The 16,587-nt window shown below is 27.0% G+C and overlaps 6 protein-coding genes across 11 annotated transcripts in view; 1 reads left to right on the forward strand and 5 right to left on the reverse strand.

The window, feature by feature from the left end:
• Positions 1–146: 146 nt before the first annotated feature.
• On the reverse strand, positions 147–1,657 carry mdlc (RING finger protein mdlc). The gene is made up of 6 exons (XM_003694961.4): positions 1,524–1,657; positions 1,309–1,382; positions 973–1,179; positions 692–908; positions 421–613; positions 147–352 (listed from the first exon to the last, which is right to left on the reverse strand). Exons 1-6 carry the CDS (start codon positions 1,633–1,635, stop codon positions 178–180), a joined length of 978 nt encoding a protein of 325 aa, XP_003695009.1. The 5' UTR covers positions 1,636–1,657; the 3' UTR covers positions 147–177.
• Positions 1,609–5,109, forward strand: Orc4 (origin recognition complex subunit 4). 2 transcript variants are annotated; one of them, XM_031917359.2, is made up of 6 exons: positions 1,609–1,763; positions 2,013–2,238; positions 2,306–2,632; positions 2,711–3,208; positions 3,275–3,427; positions 3,525–5,109. In XM_031917359.2, the coding sequence occupies exons 2-6, from the start codon at positions 2,023–2,025 to the stop codon at positions 3,684–3,686; spliced, it is 1,356 nt and encodes a 451-aa protein (XP_031773219.1). In that variant the 5' UTR covers positions 1,609–1,763; positions 2,013–2,022; the 3' UTR covers positions 3,687–5,109. The 2 variants fall into 2 exon arrangements, with proteins under 2 accessions (XP_031773219.1, XP_003695008.1); XM_003694960.4 differs by lacking the exon at positions 1,609–1,763 and having other exon boundaries at positions 1,882–2,238.
• Amt (Ammonium transporter) lies at positions 3,836–7,041 on the reverse strand. Of its 3 annotated transcripts, XM_012488351.3 has the most exons (11): positions 6,546–7,041; positions 6,198–6,483; positions 5,979–6,136; positions 5,805–5,916; positions 5,523–5,728; positions 5,316–5,447; positions 5,142–5,237; positions 4,988–5,076; positions 4,825–4,914; positions 4,665–4,749; positions 3,836–4,607 (listed from the first exon to the last, which is right to left on the reverse strand). In XM_012488351.3, exons 1-11 carry the CDS (start codon positions 6,694–6,696, stop codon positions 4,450–4,452), a joined length of 1,563 nt encoding a protein of 520 aa, XP_012343805.1. In that variant the 5' UTR covers positions 6,697–7,041; the 3' UTR covers positions 3,836–4,449. The 3 variants fall into 3 exon arrangements, with proteins under 3 accessions (XP_012343805.1, XP_031773218.1, XP_086765394.1); XM_031917358.2 differs by having other exon boundaries at positions 4,382–4,749; XM_086909268.1 differs by lacking the exon at positions 5,316–5,447 and having other exon boundaries at positions 4,382–4,749.
• Atg8a (GABA type A receptor-associated protein autophagy-related 8a) lies at positions 6,907–9,552 on the reverse strand. Of its 2 annotated transcripts, none has more exons than XM_012488358.3 (5): positions 9,463–9,552; positions 9,312–9,399; positions 8,660–8,945; positions 7,752–7,949; positions 6,907–7,619 (listed from the first exon to the last, which is right to left on the reverse strand). In XM_012488358.3, exons 3-5 carry the CDS (start codon positions 8,747–8,749, stop codon positions 7,554–7,556), a joined length of 354 nt encoding a protein of 117 aa, XP_012343812.1. In that variant the 5' UTR covers positions 8,750–8,945; positions 9,312–9,399; positions 9,463–9,552; the 3' UTR covers positions 6,907–7,553. The 2 variants fall into 2 exon arrangements, with proteins under 2 accessions (XP_012343812.1, XP_086765408.1); XM_086909282.1 differs by having other exon boundaries at positions 9,501–9,544.
• A 248-nt stretch (positions 9,553–9,800) lies between these two features.
• LOC100862988 (large ribosomal subunit protein eL22) lies at positions 9,801–11,187 on the reverse strand. Its single transcript, XM_003694963.4, has 4 exons — positions 11,046–11,187; positions 10,644–10,784; positions 10,387–10,508; positions 9,801–10,251 (listed from the first exon to the last, which is right to left on the reverse strand). The coding sequence occupies exons 1-4, from the start codon at positions 11,052–11,054 to the stop codon at positions 10,104–10,106; spliced, it is 420 nt and encodes a 139-aa protein (XP_003695011.1). The 5' UTR covers positions 11,055–11,187; the 3' UTR covers positions 9,801–10,103.
• Positions 11,188–11,403: 216 nt separating this feature from the next.
• nSyb (neuronal Synaptobrevin) overlaps positions 11,404–16,587 on the reverse strand; it is a 39,229-nt gene continuing 34,045 nt past the window's right edge. For both annotated transcript variants that reach the window (XM_086909279.1, XM_086909281.1), the window contains exon 5: positions 11,404–14,260. In XM_086909279.1, coding sequence (XP_086765405.1) covers positions 14,049–14,260 — 212 coding nt within the window. In that variant the 3' untranslated portion in view covers positions 11,404–14,048. The remainder of the gene's footprint in view (positions 14,261–16,587) is intronic.

Here is a 16,587-nt window from a genome sequence, read left to right on the forward strand (position 1 = left end):
CTTATTTTAGAAAAAAAAAATTCCTATATAAAAATTTTTTTTTAATTCAGATATATCTAATAGAAATTGAATTTTCTTCGTTTAACAAAGTTTATAAATTTATTTACACAAAAGAAAATGTAATTGCTCGGAAAGAAATATAATTATTTTAAAAATAAACAATATATGTGCTTTATTTTATTCATCAGAAATTTCATCATCTACAATTCTCACTTTCTCTTCTATCTTCGTTCGCGCAATTAACTCCTTGGCTGGATTAAATACGCCATTGGTTTGCACATTACATATGTAGCACCTTGTACTTTTTTTATATTGATCTAAAGCACATTTTTCACAGAAATAATGTTTACATCTGAAAAAAAATTCATCTTATACATTTTGTATCTAATTAAATTTAAAATATAGAATTATAGTATATACTTTGTAACCACAGGGTCGGTAAAACTATTGCGACAAATGAAACATTTGAATGGTAATGTTTCTTCATCACTGTCAATTTCGTATTTTTTATCATCTTCGTCTCCGCTATTATTATATTCTCCTGTAGCAGCTTCTCTTTCTAGTTGCCAACCCAATTTGTAATCTGAACGATCATGAAGAAACTTACAACTATCTGAAAATAAAAATAAATAAGTAAATAAGAAAAATAAACGAGAATTTAATAAATTAAGAGAATTTTAATTCTATTTACCTCCAAAACCACAGAAACCAGTTTCTTTATAATCTTTACATATATCTGGTTGATAATCCCATCTTACAGTTGCTCTAAGATTAGATGGTGCTCTGATTGGCCCTTTACGTACCATACCACTAGAAGCATTTCCAGCAGCTGTATCTTTCTTTTTGTAATATTGAATATAATTATTCAGACCCCTATATATTTTATCATCTTCTTTTCCTTCAAGTTCCTAAAAAAATATTATATTTTATAATGTTCATTTTAGCACACTTTTCCATTATTGCATTATGTACCTCATTTATTTTTTGAGCTTTTTCAAATAAAGCTTGAGCATCCTTATCCTTTTCTGTCTCTGTTTCTAAAATTGCTGTTGCTCCTTGATCGCTTGGTCCTGCTGGCATAGGTGTTCTAGAACTCTTGTAAGATACTGTAATACTTTCTTCTTCACTGCTGTCATTGTTAATTTTTTGTTGTTGATCTTTTAATTTCCTTGTATTAGTCTGTAAAGAGCTATATTTACACCATGTTTCCAGTTTTATTAACTCAAATTTCATTAGGTATTATAACTAGTTTTATTATATTTTAAAAAATATTATAAGTATAATTTTGGAAAAGATTGTCCATCTTACACTTTGTTTCATAAGATTATTATCATCCTGCTTCTTTTCCTTCCTAATTACTGTAGTTTCATCTTCACTACTTTCTGTTTAAAAATATAAAAAAAGTTAGTATTTATAGACATTAAACTTAACCTATAGACTATACTAATCGAGTTTATATAATGAAATTATAAATTTAGTAAGATAAGAGAAGAAAAATCTGATATTCTTTAAGTATACGTTACCATTTTCGTCATTCCTTATTTTACGTTTTCTAGCTGCAGTGCTTCGAATTTTCCTTCTTTTAAATAAGAACGTACAATTTTTCTTATCTGTTTTGGATTCTGCGTCTTCCATATTTGTTTTGTAAACAATCTGGTTTTAGTACTTCTGTAACTTAAATATTTAATGTTATTTAAGGATTAGAATCTGTGAAAATACTATTTTGATTTTCTATTCAGCTATTTGAAATCGAATTTATTTAAGTAAGTTAAATCCAAAAATAAATACATACTTAAAATATCGTACACATCTTTCATTATAATTAATAGGTTATATTATACTAAGAATCAGGAATGCTAAACGATTGTCAAATTATATTTTAAGTCTATGTAAAATTGTAACATACTTGAAATCATAAATAATTAATAAAATAAATTTGCTGTGTAATTATATTTTAATTTATATAAAATAAATTTGATAAGAAATTAATATAAATTTTTGGCGCGTTTCAGGCAAATCAATATGAATAAAAAAAAAAATATGGCAATTGACTTTCAAGATAATATGATACTATTAACTAGGAAATATTTAAAGCGTAAAATTATGTGTCCTGAAACAAAGTTTAGACATTATGTTAAAGAAAGAATGCACATATTAGAATTATTAAAAAGAACAGTAGATATGGGTGAAAGTAATTCCGTTTTACTAATTGGACCTAGGGGTAGTGGAAAAACAACAGTATGTCCTAATTATTAGTTTCATAAAATCATATTTGATTTCTTTATACATATTCTTATTTTTTTAGCTAATAAATAGTGTTTTAAAAGAATTATCATATGTGAAAAGTTTTAAAGAAAATGCATTGATAGTAAATCTTAATGGTCTTGTTCATACTGATGATCGTTTAGCTTTAAAGGATGCTACACGTCAAATGCAATTAGAAAATGTCGTTGATGGTAAAGTTTTTGGCACATTTGCTGAAAATTTATCTTTTCTACTTGATTGTTTAAAATCAGGTGATAAGAAGTCTTCCAAACCAGTTATTTTCATATTAGATGAGTTTGATTTATTTTGTGAACATCATAATCAAACTCTCTTGTATAATCTGTTTGATATTGCTCAATCTGCACAAGTAAGTGTAATATATTGTATTAACTTAAAATTGATTTACTTAAATTTACTTAAAAATCAATTAAATTTTCATTTTCAGGCACCAGTATGTGTAATAGGAATGACTTGTAGATTAGATGTTATAGAACTCTTAGAAAAAAGAGTTAAATCAAGATTTTCTCATCGGCAAATATTTTTATTTCCTGGAGATATATCATCATCAGAACAACCATCATCTGCTTTTGATGATCGTTTAGAACTTTTTCAACGTCTTTTAAGTCTTCCTGATGATGAGAATGTAAATAGGATAGAGCATCAATATGATGATTGTACAATAGAACCACAATTTGGGTCTGTATGGAATGATTACATAAAAAATTTAGTTAGTAATGTTACTATGGTGAATCTATTAAAAAAAATGTATCAAATTGATGTAAGTGAAAGAAGTTTTAGAAATTTTCTGGCAATGACTGTTTCTTCATTATCAGAGAAACATCAAAGATTAGAAATAAATGATTTTATAGAAGCAAGTAAAATGTTTTCCCAAGATGACAAAGTATTAATGCTTGAAGGATTATCTGTATTAGAAATGTGTTTAGTAAGTATATTTATAATTTTTTTTTAATACTGAATATATTTTTGATATTCAATATATACATTTTAGATAATATCAATGAAACATGAAACAGAAATTTATGATGGAGAGCCATTCAATTTTGAAGCAATTTATAATCGTTACATTAAATTTGCTAATCAAAATTCTTCTATACAAACTGTTCAAAAGCCTGTTATTATGAAAGCTTTTGAACATATTAAGGTAAGAATTATAACATAAGAACAAAATAATATTATTTTATTATCTCTTATTCTATTATCTCTATCTATAAAAAGTAATACAATTCATATTTCCACAGAATTTAGAATTTATACTGCCAGTGACTGGTATGAATTCAAAAGTTGAAAAAGAATATCAATATTATAAATTTTTACTCACTTCACAACAAGTTATGGAAGCTGTAAAAAATTATTCTGGATTACCAACAGAAGTATCACAGTGGGCAGTAATCAATATGTAATTATAACGAATTCATAAAATTACAGGTGCTAAGAAATTTTATATTTGTAATATCATTCATGCAATCTTAGCCATTTTATGAAATTTATAATTTAAAATTTAAAATGTATTTTCACTATAAATATTTATTTAAAAAAAAAGACAAATTCATTTTCTATAGTTATAGTTATATAATTATATATTCATTTAAAAAATATATGTTTTATATATATATATAAAATTATACATATAATTTCAATTACAATCAAATTAAAAAAAATATCAAGCATTTTATAAAAATAAGTCTAATTAATCACAAAAAAATGTAGTTTGCATTTATAGTACAAGATTAGTATATATTTGATAATATTGAATTAGATAAAAAATTAATAATTATTATTTTCTGAATATTTATGTAATATAATCTTCATGGAGCAATTCCTGCCTATTATAGCGTCCAACATTATATCTTAAATAAAATGACAAATAATGTTTCATAACAATATTTTATCTGAAATTTATAATGAAAGAAATTTCTGTATAGATGCCATATTATTAATCAAGATATGTATTTACAGTGTCTGTGATCTTTCAATAGGATTGTTTTCTATATGCTAGCATTTATAATTTTTATTTATATATGTGTAAGATTTTAATTATTTATCAGAGATTGCGCGTACATTGTATGATATAATAGTAAAATATGAAAGCATTAAAAAGCATGTATATGAATATATTTATACATTTCTAATAAATTTAAAATTACTACAATCTTGAAGAATATTCTAATCTATCCAAGCGAAATTTGGCTTGTTTTTATCTGTCATAGCATCGGTAATTGTATTCAACTGAGAATTCTTTGATAATTTTTTTTCAAGAAAAAATGGTTTTCCATAATTAAAGCGATTTTTACGATTATATTTTTCAATATATGTATCATGACCTGTAACAATCGATTTGTAATAATTTTTATAATATTTTTCAACTGAATGCATCTTACCTGGATTGATTCCCACAGGATGAACATTTGTTAATTCATGTTTTTCTAAAATTCGAAGAGCAGACATGGCTCTACTTATTCCAATCTAAAAAATATATGTAATCAATTTCATGATGTACATAATTTTTAATTATAAATATGTAACAACTAAAATAAAAACCTGTGAATGTCGTATTCGATGTTCTACTAAATCTGCACCTAAAAGCTCGTCATGAATACTCATTCTAATTGGTATAATTTTATTTATGAACTATAATAGTAAGATTAAATAAGAAATTTTTATAAGTGAATATTATATATATATATTATTTACTATTATTTACCCATAGCAAAATAGTAGATACTGTAAAACTCCAAAATGCTAAGCATACAACTGTTAAACATTGTATACCTAACAAATATCCTCCTCCTCCTATAAAAAAAAACATATTTTTATATAATTCAATCTTTTTATAGAATAAATTTATTATTATATACCTTTTAATAATCCTTTTCTTCCATTGGTAGTATTAAGAGGATATGGATTGTCTGCAAATAAGCCAATAGCAATAATACCCCAAATTCCACTTGCACCTATATCAATAGAAGAGTGATTAATAAAATAAGAAATGTCCAAAATCTATTAATAAAATTAAGAAAAAAAATTAAAACCATGTGTAGCACTAGCTCCAACAGGGTCATCAATATGCATTTTATCTAATAAAGGCATAGTAAAACATGTAATAAAAGCACCAATCATTCCAACAATTATAGATTCCCAGGCTCTAAAAAGGAAACAACCACCTAACTGACACTGTAAAGTTATTAATAGAGCAACAAATATTTTATGAACATTGATTATTCTATATTGAAACTCACCTGTGATTGCAACTAATGAACCAAGAATGCCATTTATTTGACTCAAAATATCAATTCTATCTGGTCCATTTAGGCTAAAGCCTAAACCAACTAAACCACCTCCCATACTTGCTAACATTGTAGAAATTGCTGCTCTAGCAGCATATTGCCATCGTTGTCCACTGACACCATATGTGCTACCACTGTTGAAAGCTAACCAACCCCACCTTATATAATTATTATTCATTAATGTATCGAAACTTTCTAAAATAATTTATTTATAGATTTAATTATTTATTTTACCAGAGTACAAATAAGCCCATAATAGCATTAACTGGACATCCAAGAGGCAATGGATCAATTCCATTATCATATCTGCCTAGTCTTGGTCCCAACATTATGGCACATGCAAGTGCTATATTAATTAATATTTTAAATATTTTGTTAAATTATTGCAAAAATATGTTCATATTTTACCAGAACTACCACCAACAAGATGAACTGCCCCTGAACCAGCAATATCAACAGCACCCAATTTTTTCAAAAAACCCTGATCACCCCATATCCATCCAGCTGGTACACAATATACAATTGTATTTAAGAAAGAAAATAAACAATATGCTTTAAAATTACATCTGCAATTATATGATATGCAAGTAGACTAAAAAAATATTATAAAATATTTTACATAATTACCGTTCAGCCATGGCACCGCTAACAATAGTTGTTGAAGTGGTTGCAAAGCTTAATTGGAATAAAAATGCCGCACATTTCGGACCCATAAATTCATCTTCTAAAGAAGGATCTATTAAAAATTCGCCCATACCAATAAAAGGATTATTTAATTTATCTGTTCCAAAACTCATTGCAAAACCAAAAGCCCAATAAGTTAAACCACCAAGTACTATATCGACAACATTCTTCATCATAATGTTAACTTCATTTTTTAAAGAAACACATCCAGATTCTAACATACCGAAACCTGAATAAATGAAAAAATTAACTTTGTTGCATTCCTTGGCATCATTTAATTTAGAACTTTACCCGTTTGCATGGTAAAAATTATGAATGAATTTGTTATAATCCAATTACTATCTTCTTGATTCAAATTATAAGCAGAAACAAAGTATGTTTCTGTAATTGAAGTATTTGTTTCATTGTTTCCTATTTCCATTTTTTTTTCAACTTCTTTCATCAAAAGAAAGGCATTAACTAGATGATTTTCTACTTGAATAACCCAGAAAGCAGTACTTCAGAGAAAAACATATTAAAAATGAACGAATCGCGACGAAAACATATTAATTATGAACGAGTTCCAATTTCAAACCGTTTTCTCTTGATGTCACGAATTTATAGTTTCAGAAATGTGTAATTTTTAGATAGGGAAACAATTACATTCTCAAAATTTATTTTTATATTTTTTTTATTGGCCCACATCCAGCCGTTACAACAAATTTTTACCTCACCATATTTTCAGCAAGTTCTTTCCATTTTGTTATGATCAAATAATATTGAATCATGTGAATAGAATAATACTAGCCTAAATAAAAGAAAATTATATCACATAAAACATCTACACAGAGTTATAAATTTATCATAAGACCATTCTAGATATTAGTAACTTTTAAATTATCGTTAATGTGTGTAAATATATTTGTAATAATTGTGAATTAATTAATTATTTTTTTTAACATGAAGAAAATTTTTCTTCCATCGCTTTTCCAATTTTATAATATGAGGCTAGATATGATAAAGAAATCATAGCTCTGATTCTTACATTCTGATTCCCTAAGCTTTCGCCGATTAGCGGTGAGTGACGGAATCAAAAATACAACGTTCGTATATTTAGCAGACGAACGTGTCCAATTTATCTTAAGGAAGCAAAGTTAAAATTAGTTTATGATGCTAAAATTTAAAATTTCACTCAAATAATTGAAAGATGTAATTTTGTTAACACTTCCAAAAGCTTCTAAAAGGACTACGTTGTTATTGATGGCAAATTTTTGTTGTCTGCTCTTTTGTTCGGATGTTTTTTTTTTATTTTTGTGTAATTTAGTGTCCATACACATTCTCATCGCTGTATGCTATGTAGAGGAAGAAGTCTTCTTCATGATGTTCCTATGAAAAATTTAAATTACAGTAAATATAGCTAATACATATACGCACACATAGCAATCACCATCATACATACATACGCATATACACATACACATATATATATATTTATAATGTTTAGAATTATATAATTACTGCATAAAGAGAACCCATTGTAGCACTTGTTGGAGGAATAATGTTGTTCACAAAAAAGAATAGAGCATCTTCTGGACGAAGGTGAATTCGTTTACGAATTAAAAAATAGAATTGTCCCACAGTCAAATCAGATGGTACTAGATATTTTTGTTTATCCAAATCACTAATTTTTGCTTTTGGAGCCTTTTCAACAATTACCTGAGAAATATAAATTTAATTATTAATATTATTAATGAAATAATACAATTAAATAAAAATTATTAATTTTAATTTCAAATTTTATATTTTATATTATATTTTAATAAAAATAAAATATTTAATTATTTTGTCAAAACCATATTATTATTTGAACCATAAAATATTTATATCTTGGCCTATTGTTAAAATGCTTAAAACTCATATTTGATATATATATTTGATATTTATTCAAATATTTAAAATAATTTCATATGTTTCATATTTTATATACGAAAATGAAAATTAATACATTAAAATTTTTCAAAAATCAAACATGAAGAAGAAATACTTTTTCTTTTCAATTTTATCAATCAAAAATTATAGATATGAGCATAGTACGATCAATAGACTCGAGCAATGGCAAGGCGAGCACACAAAGAAATATAATACGAACGGCAAATTTAATTGTTAGTATCTAAATTAAAAAAAAAAAATTTGCATCATCTCGAAATAATAGTATATACGACGTAGAAAGTCGACCTTCGCTTATTCCAGACCAGGAAATTCTCTAAATGCGGATTGAATCAGTTAACTACGAATTAATTTAGTCTAATTATTCATAAAGAAATAATTTTAATCAATGTTTTTTTCATAGTGTCCATTCTATTGGATAGAAAAATGAATTCCCCTTGACGAACAAAATGGTTAACTTTTTCGGACGAAATACTCACAGGAACCCTTTCGGGATATTTTCGTCGAATCTTTTCACCCTCGACCTTCCTCCTTTCGAAAGAGTGTTTTTCTTTGTAATGAAACTTCATCGTGCCCGCGCGTTTGCACGAGCCGTGCAATTTAATGGACTTACTTTTTCTCTTTAGCTACCAAATTCTTTTTCTTATCGATTTGTACAATGATTCCGAACTGGAAATACGACGATACGATGATACTCTTCTCTACTTCTGTCACAACAATCACCGTGCGTCAGTTCGTCTGCGCACTGCAATTTACTTTTCCACTCTACGCTAACGAAAAATAGTCCCTCAGTTTCCGTTTTGAAATTTAAGGAAAAATGTACTTAGATATCGGATAATAGTAGCAATTTATTTAAATAACTTGAATATGCTTTGATATGTTATCGAAATATGTATTTAATGGGAGAAAAATGATTTCACAGATGTGTTTAATAGATAAAACAGGACCGTCTCTATGAATTTTTTTATACAATATACAATATTATTAAAAAATGAAACGATAGTGTTAATATTTATTAAATTGACAGAATTTGCAAATAAATTTCTCGCTTATTTAAATTTTCGTAAATATAATATTAGAAGAAAAAGACTATCTTTCTTTATTATTCGTTTAATCAAATTTTTTACTCACTTGTGCACTTATTTTTTTATTATAGAATGTTTCATATTTTGTTTATCCAATTTAATTACATTCACATATATCACATAACGAAATTGATCTGTATAAAAATAAATAAAGTTCTTTAATATAAATATTTGAATTGTTGGGGACCTAAACGAACCTTAAATAGATACGAGTTTGTTGGTGATAAATACTGACTTATGTTTTTCTCTACTACGCCTCTAGTGACGCATTTTTCTATACTCCCAACTCTATGTAATCAGCGTCTTTAACGCATTTGTAAAGATTATAGAAAAATATTTAAAATACTGTATAATAAAATGTTGTAATAAAAATAATGTATGTAAAACAACAAACGCAAAAAAATATAAATATTCAAAGTAAAAAATTGAATTAAAATTTTTATTATATTTCAGATCAGCAATATTAAATAAAATAAATAAATTTTAAAATTCGAATTCTTTGTGTTCATAAGAATTTTAAATTTGTACAAATATCTATCTAAAATCAAAAAAAATAAAATTTAATTTTCTTTTCTTTTCATAATACATATATTATTATACATTATATGTATTGTATTATTATATACATAAATCTTTGTAATTATTATATTATTTTTTTGTTTTAATTTTTTAATAATAATAAATTTAGTTTTTAATATATTTATAAAATATAATCAAATTTTAAAGAAATGAAGGAAATCAAAATTTTTTATTCATAAAATGCATCCAATTTTTTCCTATTATTTATTAGTAGAAATATGTACAGATAATTCTGTAATTGCATCATACAATTAAAACTTTATTCTGCATCTTCTTCATCGTCATCTTCTTGACTGTTAATCTGGAAGTACCTTAACTCATAGGTTTCTTTGTCTTTTGATACAACACGTAACCAATCACGTAATTTATTTTTTTTCAAATATTTTTTTGTAAGATATTTGAGATACCTACATAAATATATTATTAAATTAGTGCAAATATCAGTTGTTTTTTTAAAAAAACTAATGTCAAATTCAATAAATATTAAATAAGTTGTATTAATTATTAAATATTGTTTCTATTATTTGGATAATAAAACCCACCGTTTAGAAAAATCGATATCACTGTTAACAGATAGTTTCATCTTATCCCTTTCTAATGTAACACTGTTACCAAAATTATTTGTTTTTCCAGCAACTTTAATTCTTTCATGTAAATATTTTTCCTGTAAAAAATTAACTATTTTATTTGCATGTTAAATTATGACATATTAAATAATAAGATAAAATTTCAAAATTTGAATTTAAAAAATATCGAAATTTAACTAAACAATATGATTAGAAAATAAAAATTAACTTACGAAATTAGCTACATCCATAATATTATCTTCTGCAGGATGTGTACAGTCTATAGTGAACTTAAGGGATACCTTTTTCTTTTGGCCTTTACCCCGGAGGGCCTGTTTTTTAATGGTTGGTCCCTTGGACTTCTTTGTAGTGGGCTGAAAAATATATATTTCTTCATTTTGATTTTCTTTTAATTAAAAAATTATGTTTTCTTTAACATGTGTTAGACATTAATTGATATTTTTTAGGTTAGAAGTTTACATCCAACGATATCTTTATAATCTTTTCAAAAATATAAATATAATTATATCATAACAAAAGGTTAAAGTATATTGTCTTATGTTTTTAATGAATTTTTAAAAAATTTTTAAATATTTCTGAATTATTATTATATTTTTCACAAATATAAAACTCACCGGAGCCATGTTTACAAATGCTCGATAAATGGAAGAGTAAACCGTTAGGTGGCGTTCATGTCATTTATATCAAGAGTGTAATGGTTTTAAGTGGAACCCTGAGATTCATAAAAATATTATATCACATTACATAAAAATATTATATAAATAAAAAAGTATCATTCAATCTTTTTCAAATAATAAAAATATATATGTAAAATATAAACATAAAAATATATTCAAATATATTATTTCTGAAGAAATAATTTTTTCTTTTTCATAATTATGTTTATTTAAGATTAATTTACAGTAACATCTATAGCTAAATGAATATAAGATTCTTCGATCATAAATCGAATGACGTTTAACTCAATCGCGATTATTAATTGTACCTTTATATTTCGTAATAATACATTAACTATCTATATGGTGAAGCTTTCTTATACATATTTTCGTCATACTTACAAACATCTTAAATTATGTTATTTCTTCGATTTGTAGACATAATAATAAGCATTTCGGAGAAAAAGGAAAGGTATCGAGGGAATATGGAATGATAATTTAATTTAAGGAAGGTATGTTAAGAGATTGATTTTATAATAAATCAGAGCAAAATATTTTACGATTATTACACTCTGAAATGTTTTTCGTATTTCAATAATGTAGCAAAAAATGGATATCTTAATCCTATCGGTTTCTTTTCGTTAAACTTCGTTTATAATCCTCGCAACTTTTTTGCATTTTAATTTATATAATTTTTTTTGTTAAAAGATATTTTTTCCACTTTTTTTTGTGAGAATGCAAAAATTTAAATCTATTCTATGGAACATCTAATAAGTTTATGGCATATAGATACATAAGAGTAGTCGCATAGTAATAAGAAAAGAATCGCTATTACGAATGATTGTATTTCTTTTATGATCTTTTTAATTTAATTATGAAAATCGAATGTTTTTTTCTTAAACGAACGATAAAGAAACGAACGAATGAATAAATGAAATTCTAATCGATTAGGCCATTAAGAAGAGAATATTAAGAGATTGCCAGTTATTTTAAAAAAAGAAATTATTATCGCGGTATAATCATCGAAATATCTTTTTTAACTTTTCTTTTTATTTCGTAATTAATAAAAATCCACGCTATATTCATCGATAATTAAATATTCGGATATTATTTTGTTTCTCATTAAACATGATGAGCATTTTCTTGATGCAATCTTCATATAATAATAAAAATAATAAAAAAATTTTTATCCACAAATGCTTCCTCTTTCGACCATAATTTATCATTTCTAGAAAAGTATACAAATAATCTAACAATTGTTAATTCGATTTATCATGTTTAAAATATATCATCGTTTTTCTCATTGGTATGATTTATAATGAAGTATGAATTGTCTTTTTTGAAAAAGGGAGCATTTATAGGCCGAACCTTTTGTGAATCTTCTTCATTATTTTCATTCCCAAGTCAATACGCTCTCGCTTTCTATTAAAATCCCATGTATCGTTTCAGAAAGTAATTTGCCAATTTAAAAATTGCACAAAGAAAGATATTAAAAATTATAAGATTTTAAGAAAAATATTAATAATCCATGTTAATAAAGAGTGATATATTTATATATGTATACATATATTACGATTATAAGTTATTGCTAATTGTAAGTTATATACCAGAATCCGTGAAAACAGGATTCGTAAAGAAGGATCGTCCACATAAATATAATTAACATGAAAATTATCTTTCTTGATACAATTATTAACTTTTATTTAGGATAATAATTGCTAATTTTTATTTACGGATTGCTAAAAGTAAAGAATAATAATATTTAACATTAACAATTTCTCTGTCTCTCTCTCTCACTCTCATCTCTCTCTCTCTCTCTCTCTCTCTCTCTCTCTTTCTCTCCCTCTCTTTTTCTCTTTCTTTCTTCCTTTCTTTTTTTTTCTCTGTTGATTTCTTTCTTATATTTTTTTTTTCGTCGCAGTATACCTACTATGTATATTTATAAGTTATATTATTTATATATGTATGTATGTATGTATGTATAGTTCAATCTTACATCGATAATTCGTAATAATTTATGTACACATACACGTATATACGTAGATATACGTGTTTTTCTCCATTAATACACGGACAGTATTCTCTCTCGTATTTTTCATTCGTCCCCTCTTTAACTTTTTTTTGGCTAGGATTATCATATACGAGGGAGTACGTGAAAATTCTCGAAGTTAGTCGAAATCGACATACAGAAATATCTATTTCTATATAATTCGCTATTTTTTCATTACGAAATAAACGTTATGGGAGGGTCGATCAACTTCCCTACCGATTTTCTAAGCTTTCACCACCAAACAGGAAGTGAATAATATACAGAAATTGTCCCTAAAAGCTATTACGGAACTCGCGACTTTATATAATTTCTTTTTTTTGCAGCGTACTTTTAACACATTAACTGCACAGAGGAACTACTATAAATATGCACCACGCGTCTTTTTTGTCATTCTTCAACTTTTCTCGAAAAGTTCTCAGATTGTATGCACTGCGATCGATATGATGCGGTTAAAACGATAACGATTAACGATTGCTTGAAAACAGGGAACATCTTTAGCGAATCAGCTATTATCTTTGTCTCTCATCTTCATTGCGGATCGCGGCAGTTAACGCGTTAGCTGTTCGTTCCTCGATCAAACGTTTATTTCATCGATATTTTAATTTATTCGATTCTTTCCTCTATCTTATTGTAAACGTCGAAAAGAAACCTGTACTGTGTGATTGTGGTGATCAGAATTTTGGACACGCGAATCTAGCGAATCGATCGAAGCTTTCTCTCCTTCTTTAATATACTTTATAGTATATCTTTTACTTATACGCTTATATACGCCAATAGACATCACGTTGCTCGTTTGAGATTAGCATGGAAAATTCTTATTGCGATACAGTACGGAGGAGTGTAATATTCTTTCTTTTTTTTCTTTCCTTTTTTTTTTCTTTTTCTTTTTTTTTTTTTTTTTCTTTTTCTCTTTACATCACGCTGTGAATGCCGTTCAAATTGCCGACTAACGCTGCACCAGCGGTCTGTTGTCCGCTTCCACCACCCGCTCCTCCCGCTGCAGCTCCTGGTGCAGCGGCTGGTGCGGCACCCGGAACAGCTGCACCCGGAACCTGAGCTGGCATACCTGGTGGTGGATAGGCATAGGGTGGCGGTGGTGGTGTCGATTCTGGCATAAATTTCGCTGAAAAAAGGTAATCACACAAATTATTTCGGAACAAGATCACATTATACGAGAATATATTATTAAGAAAAAAAGAAAAGAAAAGAAAAGAAAAAAAAAAAAGAAAAGAAAAGAAAACAAAAGGAAAATTGGAAATTTAGAAAAGTGTAAGAATATTATTTTTCGATTTGTGTATTCTTTTTTAGGATATTTTCTATATAAGATGATATACATGTAAAGTGTATCGGAAGAAAAATTGGTGGGCAGGTTTTTTCTTACGTTAAATTGAAAAAAAGTATTGAGCGAAGAATTTCTTGTTTCGTTCTGTGAAGATGAAATGAGTATTATTTTATTTTTAAGAAAAGCCCGATAGAGCGAAGAAGAAAAAGTAAGGAGATGTTAAAAGTAAAGTTGATATCTAATCTCTTTGAATAATTATATAGAAATGTGAGCAAAAGAAGAGTTATGTATCTGTCTGTTTACTGGCAATTGACGAACATGTTATAAATATATATATATATATATACATATGTATATATACATATATCTTGAATAAGAGAAAGGAAGGAAAAACGCGAACGGATACATTTTTACGACTGAAACATTCCAAATTGATTAAATTATGACGATTGTCTTTGGTAAAAAGAGAGATATATATAAGAATAGAAAATAAAATGGAGAAGATATATTCAATATTCTTACCTCCTATTGGAATTAAATAGATTAACTAGATTTTAAAAGGGTCCTTCTCTTCATGGTTACGATGAGAAATTTTTTGTTCGATTGAAAAACTTCAATCGAAAATCGTCGACTTTTTTTTGGCCACGATCGTGATCGAGATTCGACATTTCTCTTCTGTAATTTTTTTCTCAAGATGGAAAGACAGAAAAAGAAAGAAAGAGAGAGAGAGAGAGAGAGAGAGAGAGAGAGAGAGAGAGAGAGAGAGAGAGAGAGAGAGAGAGAGAGAGAGAGATAAAAAAATGATAAAAGAAAGAAAAACTTAAAAAACACGATCGTAGCCAAAATAGAGTCGCATAAAAAATGTCCACTTCTTTTTCGTTCCTTGCTTTCTACTAGCTGTCTGTTTTTTTTTTTTTCTGACTACGCACTATAATTTTTATTCGATACTGTACAATGTTGAAAGCAGCATAATCATCATGATCGTCATAATCGTCGTTAATAATTAACACGCCAACGTTCAAAACGTATCGTACAGTTATGTGTTTTATAATTTTTTTTTTTTTTTCTTTTTTTTCTTTCTCTTTTAAACACAATTTGATCATTTAAACGCTATGATTTCGGATCGTGATTCCAAGTAAGAATCCCGTTTGAAACTTTTCCTCCCAACGATCAACAATGCTCCCTATTCCGTGTTTAACAACTTCTGGTCCCTTTCTTCGCGTAATTTTCAACGAATCATTAAAATTTCCTCGAAAACAAAAAAAAAAAAAAAAAAAAAGGAAACCAATTGTTTCCAGTATAGTATAGGATTTTTTATTTACTGAAGAATTCTGATTTTGAAATTCGATATTCGATCATTTTTTTTTTTTTAAACGAACAGAGTTCACAGTTTTTTTTTTTTTTTTTTTTTTTTTGTAGAATCGATACGCGGAGGAAGGGACTCGATGGATTCTAAAATGTTAAAATTCGTATGGTTCGTTCGTTCGATGGATGAACACGGTTGAACACAAGAGTAAATCAATGAAATGAAAAGGAAACCATCGACGACTTCCTCGAGCTGCCGTTAAATGTGCTTCCTTCGAATCGAATTCTATCTTTCGTTTCACGTGTAGCCGGGTGGCCGATGATGAGAAACTTTGAGGATATCGTTTTTCCTCCGTGGAATCGTGTACGACACGTCGGCAAAGATAGATGACACGTTTTGTCCGTGGAATTATCTCTGTACGCAAAAATGTTTTTGAGAGAATGATGCGAGTTGGTAGTTGATAGATACAATTAAAACAGAAGATACAATTCCTGCGAAACAGCGTAAATAGTGAATTTCATAACGTGTCTTCAATCTTCGATGACATCTCGTACAATATTTTCTCTTTTTCTAAATGGTAATTGGGATTCCACAGATTCAATTCGGTGGTCGTCAGATCGCTCAGTTTTTTGTCTTGTTAAATATTATCCTGCACTATTATTATCGTTATTATTGTTATTATTATCATAATTATTCTTATTATCGTTACTATTAGCATCATTGTTATTGTTATTATTATTATTATTATTATTATTATTATTATTATTATTAATATTAATATTATTAACATGTATACATAACATCTGTAGATAATTCTTCAAGCTTTAAAACGAACCTATATAAGTGCCTCGAGCAAGTCGAT

This window comes from Apis florea, unplaced genomic scaffold (genome assembly GCF_048593485.1).
Source record: "Apis florea isolate Af1SG1 unplaced genomic scaffold, ASM4859348v1 contig_3081_pilon, whole genome shotgun sequence".
NCBI lineage: Eukaryota > Metazoa > Arthropoda > Insecta > Hymenoptera > Apidae > Apis > Apis florea.